A 19,375-nucleotide genomic window follows, 5' to 3' on the forward strand; every position below is an offset into this window, starting at 1 on the left:
AAGCCAGTCACCGAGGCGGCTGGGGTCTCACTGGGACGACGACTCAAGTCATCAACCACGCACTCCAAGGAGGTGGTTATAGCCCCTGTGTTACCAGAGGAACAATAACTAAACTGTTGATTTCTCTTCACTCTTGTTGTTGTTGTTGTTTTTTGGCCCCACCGATAACAAAGAAGGGTATGAAGTATGACTTACCATTAAAATGACAAACTACACAATTACTGCCTTTTCATTGAGCTGCATTCCTCCAAGACAGGATGAAGACCAATGTTGCGACAGAACTAACATGCGTGCCTTGGAGGAACAGGCATGCATTTTGTCTTGATAGATTTTGAGTGAGCACCTCATCAGCTGAAGAGTTAATCTTGTACCCACTTCTCCGAAGATACGTCTTTCTGCAGTGGGAAACGTCAGTGGCTTCAAAAATAAATTACTTCGTACATCACAGTCAATTCTCCTGACTTAATGAAGACTGGATATTCTGTGACAATTATTTTGAGCTAACTGTTTTGTCGCCTCGTGAAGTCTGTATAGCTCTGCAGTGTTCAACAACACTTAGAAGTATAAACTGGATGTTTGGAGTTTTTCTAACTCTCCGTGGGGGTGTTTTTTTCCTAAAAAAATTTTTTAAACTAAACTGTCAGAATGATCGACTTGCAAACAAGGTCATAAGAAAAGAAACGAAACACCTGACCGACAACCTGCTGCTGCCATTTTACAGGTTTATAATGTGTGTCAGTTATCATTTCTCTGTTTCTGTAGTGGAAATACTGGTGGGTATTTTACATGTTGTTTCTAAGCGAGATAAAACTGTCACTCTACTGCAGGTGAGCACAGTGTGAACAGGTCACAGAAACGGGGGAGTACATTTAAATGTTCACACCTGCGTCAACACGTGCATGCTCACACACTACTTTCGGCACGCATGTCGGCAGTGCGTGCCACGCGCGAGAGACGGTGCCTTTCTGAATTATTAATAGATGTAACGTGATGACAGATGACTTGCAGCGGCCTGTCCCTCCCCATGTCTGACCCGGCTGTGTCGTCTCGGTTTCCACGGTTAGGAAGAGACGGAGGCCCACGCAGTCTGATTGATTAATTCTGTCAAGCGCACTTTTGCCGTCCCCGCGCAGTGTCCGGTCCGAGCTCTCTTGCAATCTCTCACAATCACTATCAGCGTGACTGCAAAGTCACAGAACATCTGCGTCAGTTTTGCAAAACTCAAGCCCGTGCTCTGTCCACCATCTTTTCATCGGCTCGCATTATATCGTCTCCGATCAAAAAGGCCGACTTGTCATACCCAGTTGAGACAAAGTGGCACATCATCAAGCCAGTTTTGTTTACTCTTGTTTACTTGTTTACCCACAAATTCTTTTTGAGTAATCTTTACACGAGATCCACTGGTTAGTGCTTTATTTGTGAGACTGGGTAAAACCATATCTGCTGAGGAGAATCGTGGTAGAAAGATCCCGAAAGAGTAGGAAGTGGAGTCTGAGTCTTAAGACCATTACCCCTCTTGATTGGTTAGTCAGACTGGTAAGATTCAGTCTGGGAACCCGTCCGCTATCGTCTCATGACCTCTAGAGCAACAGCTAATGTTTCAGAGCCTCTTGTGAAGCCTGCAGATATCCGGTTACCAGTCAACTGAATCAAGACTGCCCGTTCAGTGCGCCAGGAGTTGAGACCGCACAGATTAAACTCATTCAGCAGATTAAAACCACCACGAGGGCTTTGTGTAAGGTATTTTCTTGACAAACGTGGTGTGGCATCATGCATGATACGACTCTTCTTTTGTAACAACAACATCAAACAACAATCGGCTAATCAGTCCTGCTCAGCGTACAAACAAGTGGTGTCCTGAATGCCACTGTGGGGCTTCATTTACAATTCTACAGTAGCGTTGTTTGCAGTGGCGGCTGGTCAATAGAGGGCGCTAGGATGCCGCCCCTCCTGTCAAATATTGACTGTTTTATATATCTACCAAGATCAACCATGAATCAATCAAACCTAACAAATACGAAATAAATACACAAAAATTCATCGCGTTTTTACTTGTGCAATGGTGTAGTGGTACCCGCCACACTGCCAGCAACCATTAAATGCGTCTGACTTTATAGGCTAAGCTTGCGATTTGCCATTCGATATAAAGCCCTCCTCCAGGTCAAGGGCGCCGGTAATGCTGGAGTCTATGAGAGCTAGCAAACTTTTTTACTGTTTACGAGCAGAAACAGCTTTTCATTGGCGCATGAAAATTCGATTCTAGGTCGCAGCTCTCTGCGCCCAGACCAATGGCATTGTTTTCTATTTTTTTAATCTTAGCATGATTGGACAATTCATCAATCAATCACGTCCATCAGCAAGCGTTCGCGCCACAGCTGTAACTCGTTCTAAGAGACAAGATGGCTAACGTTAATAGCGGAGACTCAATGATGCTTAAGGAAAACTCAATTATTTCACTTAAAAAAACTCAATTTTTTCGTCGGTCGGCTGTGGAGAAGAAAAGGGTGAAGGAGTTGGGACCCGACTGTCCGGACTTAAACATTTCGCAGCAGGCTACTGATCGTGGGAGGACATACACAAGGAGCTTCACCTCAAATGTGTATGCTAAACGGAATTGGCTAGCTGGATGTGCAGCAGGTAATGCTTTTTTTTTTGTTTCCCCTGCGTGCTGTTTCAAAGTCCCGGGACAGAGATGTTATGGACTACAACGGGGATGAAGGACTTAAAACATTTTACCGAGAAAGCCAAGAAACACGAGTGCAGCCGCAGCCACCTTGATAATAGCTTGAAGCTACATTTTTTTGGAAGGCTTAGCATTGCTCTCTCTCTCACTCTCTCTCTCTCTCACACACACACACACACTCTCACTCTCTCACACACTCTCTCACTCTCTCTCTCTCTCTCTCTCACTCTCTCTCAAACACATACAAACAGAGAGAGAATGTTAACTTGTGTATAATTCCTATTTTTATTGATGTATTAGCACTTTTAAACTTGCTGGATTTTACAAGGCAAATAAATTAAGTTAAAACTTAGTTCCATGGCCCCATTTGTCTTTGTAAGGAAATGTTCTATTTTGTCTTTATTATTTTGTCAGAATGCACCAGAATGCTTAGTTTGTATGTGAAAATCACAAAAAAAATCTACTTGGGGGAGGATGCCCCCAGACCCCCCTACAGGGGTTTGATTTACAGACTTTGCGCCCCCCCTAACATAAAATTCACCAGCCGCCACTGGTTGTTTGTTTGTGTTATGTTAAGTGTTTTAGCTAGTTGCCACTACTTTTATGACCAAGTATGTACATGTTTTCATCTGGTGTAGTGTTACAATTGTGGCCAAATTTGACAACCAAATAATGCTAAACAAATGAATTTCTGAATAGTCAACTATCTGGGCCCAACTTGACTATGAAAGGAACCCAGAATGCTTCCAATAACAAAATCCTGTCCTTTGCTTACAGATCCTGCATATGGGGAGATATGTGTTTATAAAGATTAGCTTAAGAGCGGTCACAGCAATAAACAACGAGCCCTGCTCTCTCTAAAAGGAAAGGAAAAACTGCAGAACAGGCCTTTTTATTTTTTTGCTGGTTAGCTTTACTAAGACACTGAGTGGTTTAAACTGTGGCACACATAGGCAATCTGCTTACAGTATGAGCTGTGTTAGCAATATTGTTTCAACAGAGACTGTGTTAAAAAGATAAACGCGTCCATGTTTGTTGTAGAGCACATTTTAACAAGACATTTTAACAGGAAAGCTGTGTGACCAGGTGCAAATATACGTCGGGTGTGAACCTCCCGGGTGTGACTGCACCACACGTCAGTTCATCTCCTGGTATGAAAGTTTCTTGTCGCACATCTGCTGTCACTGACTTGCACACAACCTCAGAGTGAATCATATCTACTCATATGGGTCAGACCTCTATTCCAGAGCAGCAAAGTGAGGCACTGAGCACAGCAGTGCATACTTGTTTAACTTAAACGCCTCAGTTCTGCCAGTGGTTTTCCATGCATTTCATCCGTACGACTGCTGCTCAAGTCTCCTTTTCTATTTTATTTTCGTTTCTTGTCACTGCAATTTCAGTGCAAACATTAAAGTGGGCCTCGCCTCATCTCCGTGGTTTGACCCTGCTACCTTATAACCAAACAAGTGGAGTGCCGGGTGGCTATCCATCAAGCGGCGAGCAGACCAGAGACACTTATCCTACAGCCTGTAAGTGGTATTGGAATAGTATTGAGATCTGTGTAATTGGATTATACCAACCTTAGTCCCCTCTCTATTCCACCAGTCCCCTCTGTGAAATCATAACTTAAGAGCTTCAACAATAGTAGTTTTGCTGTGCCGAGTCTGATGGTAAGGCAGTATGATCTCTGCCTGTAACTCGCGGCCTCATCTTTCCTCTCCGAGGCTGGAAAATCCCAGCAGCGGGCTGACTGACAGCTCAACTCTGCCTAGCTTTGACAGGATGTTGTGCACTCTCAGCTGGTTCTGAAGGGCCCAACTGATCTCGGGCCCTCTGCAGCAATCATACGGAGCATCACAAAGAAGAACACAGCAAGGGATGAAGGCGAAGATCAGTCTGGGAGGTCTATCACACCTGTTCGGCTTCGTACACATGACAGGTTACATGGAGGGCCGTGTTCTCTCTGGCTGCTCTGGGTTAAAAGGCCTGTCAGACTGACACTTTTGCAGTATCACTCAGGTGTGAGCCTGTTTCTCGGATACCATATACTGTAGGCAGACACAATGAAACCGTTAAGAAACACATGCAGAAAGGCTAACACGCAGAGAGGTCAGGTGCTACCTGCACATCAGTGAATATTGCAAGCGGTCAGCAAATCTAATCTCAGATAATCAAGCCACTAAAAAAACTTTTAACACTTATGCTATATTATACATCACAATATCACTGTGTTACTCCACTCTGTAGATTATATTCTCACGGTTACAGGTCCTGTAAATAATATTAATTCTAAATACTTCAAAGGGTTTAAAGGTAGAAATGTTTTCTAATATTTTCTGAATTTGATTTTAGAGAAAAAACACAAAGAATACTTTAATTTACTACACAGGTAAGCAGTTTAATATTTTACTGGATTGGTTTCTAGAAGAAAGAAACTGGTATGTTAAGGGAAACAGAAATGCCCGTAAGTATAAGTTGTATATTATGCATTCATTATTGCAATAAATGGGAACTTAATGAATCGAAGTCAAGCAGTTGAACACGGTCTCTATTTTCTCTGTTATAGACTGAAACTTCCTGGAAATGAACAGGATGTTATTCAGACGTTAAAGACCCGTAAAATAAAGTGATACCAAAAACTCAACTTTTACATGAGTACAACTTGAAGGAGGCATCTTTTCATAACTTCAAATGTGCATTAAGCAATAATTTGGGACTTGCATTAGACCGCAAACATTAACACAGCAAAAACTTCAGCATTACATACCCTGAACTCAAGTCTGATTGGATTAAAAGTCAGCTAATCCAAAAAACGGTTGTACGCCTCAACTACAAATTGGAGTGCAGGTGTCAGCGTCAACGCAAAAGTCCAAGCATCGATATCTTTCCTGAATCGCATTTCAACGTACCTCGGAAAAAAACCCAAAAAGATTTATATAAAATGTCCACGGGCAACACGCGAGCCTTTCAGCTAGCGGAGGTTTGTGCTACATTTTAATTTTGGCAGCGACCGCAGAATCAGATCATTGTTTGAGAAGATGGCTGAAGCCAGAGGCAAGAAAAGGAGAGCAGACAGGGACATTGAGTCGCAGAGATTAAGACAAGGGAAGGAAAAGAATAAACACTGGAGAGGCTTTTGGGCAAAAAGTAAGTCAGCTTATGCCGTTTCCATTTTTAGAACAAGGAGTACATTGAGAACATTGCACTTTGAAGGATATTTTATATATATTTTGATAGCGGCTGAGTATAAGCGGGCACACGTTGCTCTGTTAGTTATGTGGGTATTATGGCTGAAATGCTGAACACAAAAAGAACTGATTAAGCTCCCTTTTCCAGCTGCCACAAACTCAATCTTGCACTAAGCAGTAATAAACCCAGCCAGGCAGGTAAACATAATAAAAACAAATAAAGGCCCACCTACCAGATTATGTTTTTCACTTTCCCCACTATACAAGACGAACATACAAATGATTAAAATGTGCTGCTAATTTAGGAATTAATGCCAAATCAACTAAACCCGGAGCGCCGAGAGAGCCTCCCTCCTCACTATGTATCAGTAACTAGTATTTAGAGTCAATGTGTATTTTCTCATTAGTAATATAAACACGAATTAGAGAGAATCATCCGCAACAGTATTTAAATAGGTTGCTGAAGAATAATTTCTTCCACCATGTACAGGCATGCACACACACATACACACAAACGCGGTACGTCTTTTTTTTAATGTGTGGCAGGGAATATTTGGGACTAAATAACCATTACAGGGGGTAGAAACAGACTGGAATATAAAACGCTGTCAATACGGCGCAGAGTGGAGTTTGAGACCCTCTTATCTGCAGACTGCATTAAGACACGGCTTTCACTTTTCTCCCCCGTATGAATAATAAGTCCACATGAATTTATTTGCCTACAGTCTTGTTGTTTTTTTTTTTTTGTTTTAGTGAAAAAATAAACCATAACGGTCTAAATGAAACATATTAACTTGCTGCACATTCCTTCTTAAGGTTTGTATATTGTAATGACATGATGACTCCATTTTTTTTCATTTCTCTTTTTCAATTTCATCATCTGACTCTCTTTGCCTCTCCTCCTGCTCTTTTTTTACCCAAACCCTTTCTCTCCCTCCTTCTACTCCCCCCTTTTGCACCTTCTCTCCTTCCCTCCCACTTTGCTGCTCATTTTTAAATCTATGAATTTCTGAACATCATTTTCTTGATTTTTCTACGCCCCAGGGAGACATTCTCATTCCAGACCTTCCCTTTTTTTCACCTCATTTCCTCCCTCCTGAGTCTGAATCTCCCAGACAGGATGTGAGGTGACAGTGCGGCCCGTGGAGGTTAGGGTGGGGGCGGTGGGTTGCGGTGAATGTGGTGGTGCAGGAGGAGGTGAAAGTGGGTCTACGGCACTGTGACACCCCCCTTCCGCAAGAATAAAGGGGAAAACGGAGGTAGAGGGTCAGTGTCGTTTCAAATCCAATCCTAGACATGAGCCCAGGAGTCGTACAACAACGCTTTAAGGATCCAAGCTGTAGAATTAACTGAGCTTTTGAGAGACTCCTGCTCTGCCTCATCCCACGAGACCTCATGCTCTTAAAAGATATGCACTCTTGCTCCTTTATAAGGTTTCAACTCTGTTAAGAAATGTCACCGCTTTTACCCTGAGAGACCTTATATGGGCTGAAACAGAGCAAAACAAACAGCCCCTAATCCTCCTCCATCTTTAGATCAAGTGTCTTATGTACGAAAGTCAATATATACGCACACATATACATATAAAGCTACAAAGATACACAAGAAGATTTGCCCTGTTTCTCCAATTGCTATGTATTGAATTAACGAACTGAACAGCCATTGTGAAGAAAAAAATGACAAAAAATGGCTTTCACCTGCAATAAATACAAATTCTATCTAGCTAATTCGAGAATTATAATTTCTCAACATGTAATTTTAAGTGTGAAGATGATTTGAACAAAACTCGCCTACGCTTGGATAGACGGACGACACAACGACATTCGGTTTTACAATCCAATTTTTCAGGATTAGTACCCCGCCCCCTCCCAAAAAAAAAAATTAAAATACTGATTCTGTATACTTTTCTCATTTCCCTCCTCGCCACTCGTCTCTCCCGCCTCTGTACCACCTCCCCTGTTTTTTTTCCTCTGAGGGGTTAGAGGTTTCCCACTGAGAGAGCGAAACAAATTTTTAACTAATCACAGGACTGTCTGAGCATAACAGTGGTAATAATTAGATCCCAAAATGCAGGACATTGAAATGATAACCTTCTCACACACCACACAAACCAGGTTTCAGAATATACGCCTCCACATTAAACAAAGAAAAAAAACCTCAAACCTAGTGCTGAGCGAAAATAGACGGTAATATAAATATATTGACTAAATATAAAATACAAAAATTATTATTTTATACAGCATTAGATAGTTATATTCTTATATATCTTACAACTACATATCTTATATATCTCACTATATACTGTACACAATGTCTATATATCTATAATACCACATATGTTCAAAGACATATTATATAAGTAGATTGTATATTTTATACATATGCACTTGTATATTTAATATACACCTATTATTGTGTATTATTCTCATTATATATCTCTATCTCTATCTCTATAGATAGATAGATATCTCAATTTTTTTTACCCTTTTGCTGACTGTAATTCCACCTGTCTCTGTGTAATGATGCTACTGGATCCAGAATTTCCCACGCATTAAATAAATATCTGTCTGTCTATCTATCATGCTTTCCAAAACTGTCAACATTAAAGGAATAGAGCTGATCTCCTTCCATTAATAGTTATAGTTTATACTGTGATAATACCAGTTGTCTGGCACAATTTTGATCATTCATGGTCTCTGCCAAAACAAAAACATGTCTACCGTATTTAAAGCAATCTGCTCATTTCTCGTCTACTGTACTTTGTCGCAGACCGTTGATCACTAGTGGTCACTAGAGACTCTGATTACCTAGGTAACCCTCTACTATATTTCCCATCGCCAAAATTCTCTGAGTGAAAGACACATGAAAATGTTCAACAGTGCCATTTGGGTTCACCCGTTGCTCCAAGCTCGCCATCAGTGTGGTAAATTAGGCGGTAGGAACCAAAGTCATGGTCGGTTCTTCCTCGGGGTATGACTGGTAGGCTAGGTGTTTGCGTTATGTGTCAGTCGGCTACATCAATCACTCCTCCTGGTCGTTGCCTCATGTTTAGATTAGATCAATTTGGTACCTCCCCACATCTTGTTGTCAAATGGTTTTTCGCCGTTCATCACTGCAACTGACTCCATAGTCTCTTGTCGCCACATCTCTACCTGTGGGTACACCCCTTATGACCACTCTTGGTCAACACTGTCTTAACTAGGAACATTAGATTGACTTAAAATGTAATGGTAGAGTATTTATTATGACCTTATTTGTGTTAACATGGTAAAATAAAGTTGAATTCTTTTATATGAACAGCTACTTCACTTTCCAGAAAACTAAAAGGCACAACCATGTATGTGCGTATCTGTGCACTGAGGCATAGCGTGTGTTTGTACACAGGTGTTATAATATGTCTCTTACCTCCAGGGCTTTTCTCTTACTGTTGAGCAGCTTGGAGATGTCCCGTGCCACTCTTTCCACCAAGTCCTTGGGGTTGTTTCTCTTGATTTCGAACTGGCTCTTCTTCTCATTATAAATCTGCAGGCGGAGAACAGAGGGAATCAGAGGTCAGGCTAGTGGAGCCATTAGTTTAATTAAGAGGATCACAGAGGAGCTGTTTGCTTATTCTCAAGGTAGCGCACAAGATGGTGAACATTTACTGTAGAGCAGGCAGTACGCAGCCCGCCATTATACCCGTAAGTCCCAGCGTTGTAACAGAATTAAACACAGAACAGAGCCTTAATGGCAAAGCACTTAGCTAGCCAGCTGCAGTCTGGCAGTCAGGATCAAATTAAATAAACGCAAACTCCAGCAGATTCCACTGCAGGGTGAACACCTTGTATCTCCACAATGTTAACTCCTTTGGAACTGAGACAAGCAGCCTTATTTACAGCTTGGTGACTACCTATTTAATGGGTTACGGAAGTTTATCCCCAACCATAATTTAGGATTTGTGCTACCTATAAAGTACCGTGATCACTTAGATAAAGTTAAAATAGGAACTGCAACATATCACACGTAAACCTGATAAATCCCAAAGAGGCACTGCAAACCACATAAAACAAAAGGGACCGGGAACTTTGGAAAGGAGGGGCATCCAGAGGCAGAACGGCAGATGCCTGGACCGCTGACAGGGGACGGTACTTGGGAGATTAGTCTTCTCCCTTGGAAGACTTGTGAAGGCTGACTCAGCGAGCTCTCTATAGGATCTGTAGTCTACAACAGAGCACCACCCAAGGGATTACCACTTATCCTGCTGCCCTAAGACACTGCAAGACCCACTTTTACGCCATAAAACCATTTTGTATGCTTCTTCTGCAGGAAACCCAGAAAAAAAAGCCTGTACTAGTTGAATGCTTTAAAGCAATTAGGGTCAACGATAGCCCGACATGTTGCATGTTTAATTGGCCTTACTGGTACTATTGAATTCCTTAATCGATCAATCGTGCGCTCAGGTAATTACACAGTTTATATTGAACTGTTCTTACATGAGTATATTATATAGTGCACTTCAATGGATGAAATACAACTACAACATAAACATACATGTTTGTACAGCTTTGGTCTGCAGATCAAACATGGAATCTGCTAAGCTAATGATTACATCTGACTGATCTTGGACTAACACAGTGTGCTGAAGTGAGCGGTTTCTTAGGAAAATCTCCTCCTGTTTTTAAGAAGACGAATTTAGGTTCCTGTTGTTTTCTCAGCAAGGCTTGAGACCCGTTCTTCCATTAACAGCAGTATGTTAATGAAAGTAGTCGGGTTTTTTTTTTGGGGGGGGGGGGGTTCTAGTGCATGCCAGACGATGAGACAATAGTTTTTGTAACAGCGCTCATGTGTGGTTCCAAACTTGTAGGTGCCCGTGGCCTTAGTTTCAGTGATGTGTCCCGCAGTGTTGGCACTAGTCAGACCCCTGTTGGCAGCTTTTCAGACGACTCAGCGCGTTGAATCAGTGGCGGTCAGAGAGAGATCACTCTGACTCGATGATCAGCTTCGAAAACCAGAGCTCGAGGAGGGAAACGGAAGTCACGACAAAGTTCGGAGGGCACACACAGATGGCTCTTCTTCTTTTCATCTTCATCTAAGCCGAACATGCAAGTATGTTAATATATTCACAACAATGTGATCATCCAGAATGAACAGACCAACTGAGGATGATTAAGGAAGGACTAGCTCTGTATAACTGACTGAAGCTCTTCCTAGCCTGCTAGCTAATAGTAGCTTTTCATGTTTTCCCCTTTTGAATGGGGAATGTACACTACTGCCTGCCCAATACTAGCATGAAGAGTCCTTTCATTTCACGCAGGTATAGTATGTATGTGCCAGCTGGCTCTTGAGTGTAGTCTTTGCGGTGCGTTCACGTGCAATTTTTGATCTAGACACAGGCAATGTGAGGCGACGTCACGATCCTTGATCTCAACGTGCTTTGTCAACACCTTGAGTTCTTTCTGTACTGGTCAAATACAAGGATAACTACCGAGAGCCAAACCTGTGTGAGCGAAGCGCTACTACTACTTCATCAAATATTCAAGGCACTTTATACACACTTGCAATGTCAGTTTAAGTCACACTCAACACATGTTAACAACGGCAGCACAATACACAGTAGTATATTAATTCATACATGGTGATTCATTACAGGCTGACCTCAGATCCAGAGATGTCAAGCATGTACACGTTAAAACCTTTCAGTAAGAGCACGTTGCAACGTGGAGGCTCATCCTCCCATGGCCACAGTCATGAATCTAAAACAAAATTACGTGCAGAATAATTGAGACTAGTGGTGTAACTTTAAGTGCTGTTCTGAGTGGTGATTTCTGCCTCTCTCCACTCTGCCGAGATGAGCAGAATAACACTTATAACATGAGTAACGCATGTACGGGCAATTTTAAGACACAAACCCGCACATATGTGACGTCTCCACAGTCAACTTTGATTTTCTTTTCTCAAACACTAACTATGTGTAACTCATATATGTTTGAATAGTCAAATTGGGGTTGCGCTCTCTCGATCTCTACGCACCATAGCGCAAAAGATTGAACATGACTGAGGTTAACAGAGCCCCAAACTAAACATTATCAGGTATATGAATTTAACAATGGCCAAAACAAGGATCTCTTGTTTGGTGACACAGTATCACGTCTCAGCGATGGATGCGTTGATGCACGGCAATTAGGAGAGCAAAACACTGGCGTCCATATGATCCGTCTCTGTCAAGCTGAATGGCGGGCAAGCAGCCAGAGGCAGTTTCCTTCCACTGCCCCAGTGAGCATGCAAACCTGGCCCCAGAAGTTTAAACCATGCCAGCCAGGCACTCCGACGAGATTGCCTGGTGTCTTATTTTGGCCGCCCTCTGAGAGACCAAGGTTGGTGCTTAGTTTCAAACAACACTGTAAACTCCCTCTCAAAGTGAAGGTAAAATCTGCATGCGTCGTCATAATGCATTAAATAATTAAATGATCTTTTTTTTGATGAATGAAACAAGTGGTTTAATTCCTTTGGTTATGTTTGTTTAGTTAGTCTGCCATTGATCAGTCCATGCACACTCACACACAACCACATCAGTCATTATCCTAAGCTCCAAATGGGACCGTCCTCAGACCTGAGACCAACACTCATAGCGTATGCACGCGCACACTCACACACAGGGACACGCACCGCTTCAGACGGCTTTCTTCAAGGTGGAAGGAGCCATTAATGGAATCTTATTAAACCATAAAACAAGAACAAAGTTTTCTCCGCTCCATTGGCAGACTACAAACCCCTGACTCTTTTAAGTGGTGCATTTTTCAAGTCGATTTAAAAACCATGTCAAATTTGTTTTTAAATCAATATTCATTCCCCTAATGTGTGGTAGTGCTCTCTGGGTGTGTCTCTCCCCCGGAAGATTCATGGCAGTCTTGGGGACATTACAGACAGACCTTTGAGCTAAGGAACAAAACACAAACAGAGAGATCAATAAAACTCATATTGTCTAATGTCTGGAAAATGTGGGGAATACAAAATAGTTATTTATTTATTTGAACATACAATGAGTTTTTGTTTTGAAAGTAGCTCCGGCTAGTCAAAGAATTAACCAGCTGTGATGTAACTTCCATCTTTATGGAATTAAAATGTACTGTGTACTGTATAACTGTGCGGTCTCCGCTGCTACTATGCTCATCAAACAACCTCATTGGAAAATGCACTGCTTAATTACATCCTCAAAGCACAGAGTCGGCAAAGCACTGAGAGATCTACAGTCAACCACTGTCATTGTGGTCCAAAATGAATGAAAATGAGCTGCGGCAACACACAGTTAGTATCAGCACGTCTCAAAGAAAAACCAGAAAAACCAAATTCACAAACTACACAGATCCTATCTACCCTCTAATGCTATCTGCTGTTTATCGACCGAGAAGAAAACCATGATCTCTATATATAATGTATATAAATTTGCATACCGTGATATTATTCTTGTTTATAATAAATTAAATCTGACCGAAAAAAGGCAAACAATTGTAAAAAATATGAAAATTAGAAGATTTTCTTTCCATTTGATGATACTGATGATGATTTTGTCCTCATTTCCCCCGCCACATTTGCATAAGTCTAGCAGATGATGCATCAGTTTATTATACCCGGGAATGACACCAGGGTACCGTATCCACCTACACCGTGTGTTCCCTTCTCCAGTGACCTATGCCTATTATTTATGATGCTCTGACACATAAACACCTCTGTATCAGTGTCTGTCATTTAGTATGTGAAGAACTCCGACGATAGCCTCTATCCTGACCTTTATACCTCTACATAGACTTATAAAACATACAAATAAACTACAAATAAAGATATATAGCACTGTGGCAAGCTCCTCTCTCAGGCAGGTTGGCCATTGCAGCCGTCTGTAATGGGCAGGTAAGGTTCCTGTCCATTTTGAGAAAGGATGGAGCTGTGCTGTCAACCGGACCGAACTCCAGCTGGCCAATGAGCACTGGGTTGAAGGAGCCCTTGGCGTAGACTGACAGCACATGGTAATGAGCTTTAAATCCCCTTTAGCTAGAGGTTGGAGATGAGTGACCATCATCGCCGACGGGCCATAAGCACATCAGTCCACCTGAAATTATATTTGAGGGCTTTAAAGCCTGGCTCACTCAGGTAATGGGGTAGCAACGGGAGAAAAACCAAGCACTGTGACAGGCAACTTTGCTGATAATCATCCAGTATGGAGCGTTAGAGTTGAGGCAAACCACTTGTGGATGCTTGTGAAAAAATAAAAAATAAAGTGCAGTTTAAAAAAAAAAACATAATGAACAAACACATGTTTATCTCTAATAAGAATATAACAAAATCTATTGTTGTATGTTTAAGAGACTACTTAGTCATTTTGTGTGCCAGCTATTCACGTCCAAGTATCATTGGTAATACTGGAAAATTAAACTTAATTAAATAAATTTTCTTTCAGATCATTAAAGCAAATGAGTTTGTACGCCGAGTTTGCACATTGAAAAATAATTACATCCTCTTCTCCTATCCTCCAAAGATAGCACCCACCTGTCAGTCAAAACTGACACGCACTCATTTATGAATAACTTTAAGCCTTGAGATAATTTAAAACGAGTGAGCTGTAGAAACCAAAAGCATTTCGGAGCCAGCCTCAAGTGGCCATTCAAGGAACTGCAGGTTTTGCCACCACTTGGTGCCACAGCATACTGCCAGCAGTGGTTAAGGGTCAACTGGACTGCAAACGTTGGCGGTCTTCTTTACAACGTGTGGTTCTGGTGCCAGTATCATTCGCAGCTCCTTTATCTGCAGCTGGACCTTTCCTTGCTCTTAAAGATTTTCTATTTCTGTTCTTTAATAAAAAGAGAGGACCACAGAATCATCCTCACAGTAAATCCGTCAATAAAACACATTTTCTATGCGTAACAATTTATGCTGAATGACAAATACCAATACAATGAACACGGACTTAGTGTGCAAACAGTGTGCCTTTAAAAAGCTATGCTGTTACTGCTATTGCGGGTTGTGGCAAAGGAAATTTGAATTGCTTTATATACTGAATCTAGACGAAAAAGTAAGGTTTTTCCATGTCAAATGTGTCAAACAAATGGCGTAATATTAAGATAATTGATGTATTAACATTGAGTACAGTGCAAGTACATGAATCTCAGTACTTAAGTAAATATATTTATTTTCCACCATTATATATGACCGATTTCCCAGTCCACGTAGCCACAATATGGTGTTGCAAAGCTGTTCGAAAAGGAAGAAATATCCACTAGTTTATTCATTTACCTACTTGAAACTGTGCTTGATGTCCCTTTCCAGTAAAATATTAGGGACATGGCTTAGTTCAATTTACATTACACAGACATTTCAGCCCTATGCAGCATTTTTACAGAATAATAATTATAAAGAAAAAATACAATCAAAGCAGAAAAAAAATTGGCTGTGACTGTTAAGTGGTGCCCATCCTTTTTCGTAATGATAATTTGTGGATTGGAAAGGCTGTGGAGCAAATTAGCAGCGTTAATCAGTTATGCTGTTGGCTCGAAGCTGTGACGTCTAGACAGCTTTCTGTGTAGGCCTGTCATTCTCACAGGAAAAGAGGCGAGGTGGCTCTGCGGAGAGCCTCTGATGGCCAATCAAACCTTCTGCCGCTAACGCTCACACAGAATCCGACAGAAGTAACTATGCCAATCGCCTCCAATATGCTTTCTCTGGCAGTCAGGACAGTCAAGCACACACACAAAAATAAATAAATAAATAAATCGCGCACACAAAGTGAGACATGCAAATATACATGTGCACAAAGTCACATTCACACTGCGCCGCTCGCACACGTCATGCTCGCAGTCTCATCATTACCCATGATGACTGGTTCCGATGTGCCAAGACCAGAGTGTCACTGTAAACACACAGATGGAAAGACAGAGGGTGGCGAGACTCCAGAAAATCACTGCTAAAAAGTGGTATGCAGATTCAGCTGGCACCGAATATTCATCAAAGAAGTCCCCTGCTTTGCAAGTCAATTCCTGTACTCGTCAGCTTCAGAACATTGCAAAAATAATCTTGTTAATGCTGCATAAAATTTCAGTACCAGCGCACGTTATTGCACAAACCTTGGATTTTTAACACCGCAGAGGAAAGTCAAAACAGTAAAAATGATAACAATTGAAAAACATTTCCGTCTGCCCCTGCCACTTTGTATAAAGACTTGTTTGTTGGCTTTTTTTGCTACAGTATGTGTGATGGTAGCGCTGATGTTCTCTTGTGGTGTTGATGTTATTGTCCCCTCGCCTGTGTCTAAGGGAGAGGACTGCTTATCTCTCAGTGAAGTCAGCCACAATAGGCCACGTCTGGCTGCAGCAACGCAGAAGTTGACAGAGACAGATGTCACATCATTAAGGAATATTAGTGGGCTCTGCCAAGCAGACCCAGCTTCCACGGGCCCCAGGAAGAGTTCAATAAGAGAGAACACATAGGGAGCAGCAGCCCCTCAGAGGAGCTCGATAAGACACAACACACCAGAAGCCTCTCATAGTTCAATAGGACTGGAAGCCTCCGGAGGAGTCCAGTCACACGCAAAAAAAAAGCACAATCACTAACCGCTACTATCAAGCTGGATTCTCTGGTTTCTTTTCCAAAGAGACAGCAAAGAAAAAGAAAGAGACTGATGAGTGTGTCACCAATGGACAGCATGTATACAGTTAATCTGCCACCTGCTTTGATAGCATATACTCCTACTGACTGCATACCAGGCACTGCATCACGCCAATAGAAAGAAATACCGCCCACCACACAAGTAAGAAGTTTCATCAACTCCATATGTGCCATAACCAAGAATGAACATTTGCATTTTGCTGTTGAATTACTGGACTTTTCGTTCAGTGAATAGAACAACACACTGATGGTCTGAAGCTTATCAAGCTTGTCAACCCTGAAGGAAGAGGCTCAACTAAAGCAATATTGGATATTTAAAGTAACTTTGGTACAGCATATCGACAGTGTAGAATTTACTTAACATGGTGATAGCACAACTCCAGTTTAAGATGCCGACAGCATACTGTCTCGGTCCTGCACTTTAATAGATTTGGGGAGGTTTGCACCCAAGCAACCGCAGCCAGTGTTATCAGAGATGGTATTGTTCACTGATTAGCACTCATCTTAACAGCCTTTTCTCTCATAGTCACCATCTTGGATGCAGGAAAAACAGCCAGGTGCTAGAATGACTTTGACAAGGACCAGGCTGAAAAGGTTGGACTCATCCAAGCTAAAAACCTGTGAGTGCTTGTACTCGCAGTGTGCTGGAAGAAGCCCCATCCACGGCAGTTCAAACTCACAGTGTACGGGATTCAAGGGCTCTGCTGTCAGCATCTTGGTGTCAGTTATCAAACAGCACCTAAAGAGGTCTTGTTGATACATCTTTGGTTCAGAGTCATATTGGTGGCATGAAAAGGCCATATCATGTACGGGTGTTCATAATGTTTAGGCCCTTTAGTGTACACTATAACACAAGAAAAGTGACAGGCAATTGTGCGCTGGCAGTCTTTGAGCACAAAATCTGTTAATAGCTCCATACAAACGGAGATTTCCAGGGATTAGCGGGCTAATTTTTACACACAGTGTATTAAATGTTGATCAAAAACATGTAAATGACCCATTTATAACAGAAAACAATACACTGCGAAAGGCCGTGTTGACGCCCAACAAGACACTGCACCGTGACTGAATTTTTAATTCTTATTTCATTTCTCCCTAAATTTGTCCTCACATTTTTTTTCTTTTAATGAATTAGAGAAAGACAAAGAAAAGAAACAAGAGAAAGAGGGAGGCAGATGATATTATTCCATCCCATCCTGCTCCCTCTCATCACCTCACTGTTTTAATGAAGCCGAGTTCACAATAGGGTTGCTCTGATTTATGTGTTTTCTGTTAGATGGGAACTAGTATGAAACATTCATCATTAATTTGTCTGAATATATCAACATAAATACAGATTCATAAGAGCTTGTGTACTATGAGATCAGCCATATGGACGGATTTAAAAAGAGACAAAGAGAGCTACAGATATAAAATGTTGTCAAATACCATTGATTGAGGGGAAAAACCGTTTCAAATGAACAAATTCACCCCAATTACAGGTGAGTACTGGGCAGTGGCGGCTGCTGGTCTTTCAAATAGGGGAAGCCCAGTTTTGTAAAATTGGCCAATTATTACATCATTAAATTTAACAGGGTTACTAATTAATTCTCCTTATATTGTATAGGCCTATGTTTATAGTTATTATTAGTTAATTGATAATATAGGCCTATATTGCTTTTGACAACATTGTCTGTCACAGCACTTGCAGTCAGCCAGCTTACCTTTTCATACCACCAGGACTGTTGAAAAGACCTGTTATGTTTCCCTTTGTTTTTAACTAAATCAATCTTGGGCATTGGTCTGCCTTGCTGTTTAATTCTGAGCTTCTCTTCATAAGGAAGAACATCAAATGGCCTTGCCAAAATCAAGTCAACAGCACTGTCTGCCATCATGCACAGCTAGCTAGCTGGCTGGCTAGTTTACCCCCTACAATTGCAAATAAACGAACTTTTTAAAACTGAAATGAAAACAAGTAGCAAACTCAATAACGCTATATATTCACGAATTTATTTTGACAGATGGAAATAGTGCGATATATCGCAACAGATAATGAGCAGTAGCTTAGTATTAACCCTATGGTATTACTGTAACTTCACTCGCCAAATATCCGCATGGGACTGACCTAAAATCCTTCGATGCAGAAGTATAGTCTTAAAGCGCTGTCAATCACGACGAGTTCCAGCCACGTTAACAGTTCATCCAATCATCATACAGAAGCTCGGCGTCCTGGTACATCCCACTGCCCATTCACTCAATGAGACGCCCGGCTTCCCTGGAAGTGACGATTTTGGAGCGTTTGTCCAATAAATGTCTAGCTTTTTTGCCCTGAGATCGGCCCATTCTGAAGCCCCATTGAAAGTCCATTGAAGCTGAGCCTCAATGGGTTTTTAAACGGACCGTGCAATATGAGAAAAAAAAATCACGATAGACGAACGGCTAAAACTTATTAACGATTGTGTTATTATAAGAAGTAGCCATGAAGTCGATCATGTTCTAGCACATTTTAGTTTGAGTAGTAATGTAAATTCGTAGTATTTGACGAAATTGCCAGTGATATTTTAGGGAGGCTGAGCTTCCCCTGTAGTCTTAGAGCAATCGCCTCTGGTACTGGGTCAATAACAAACCCTAGTCATGACTTGCATGACTAGGGTTTGCATGACTAGGGTTTGTTATCTAAATGACTAAAGTCTATACCAGTCGTTTAGATCTTAATAAGCTACTTAGAAGACAAAATGTCTTCAAGATAACCCAACAAGTCCAGATGGCTTTGTTTCAGCTCTGTATTTTGACTGATAACCTTCAGGGATATATACAGGGTATCATCTAAACAAGCCACAAATATGCAGGAAAAACAAAAAGCGATGGCAAACTCTGAACTATATTAAAAAAC

General features: G+C 41.4%; 1 protein-coding gene across 1 annotated transcript in view; it reads right to left on the minus strand.

Moving 5' to 3' along the window:
- Window positions 1-19,375, minus strand: part of cacna2d2a (calcium channel, voltage-dependent, alpha 2/delta subunit 2a) — a 141,596-nt gene that overhangs the window by 92,239 nt on the left and 29,982 nt on the right. Inside the window, exon 3 of the mRNA XM_084543718.1 lies at window positions 9,277-9,393. Within this exon, the coding sequence (XP_084399844.1) occupies window positions 9,277-9,393 (117 nt within the window). The remainder of the gene's footprint in view (window positions 1-9,276; window positions 9,394-19,375) is intronic.

The sequence above is a fragment of the Chelon labrosus genome (genome assembly GCF_963514085.1).
Source record: "Chelon labrosus genome assembly, chromosome: 4".
NCBI classification, from domain to species: domain Eukaryota; kingdom Metazoa; phylum Chordata; class Actinopteri; order Mugiliformes; family Mugilidae; genus Chelon; species Chelon labrosus.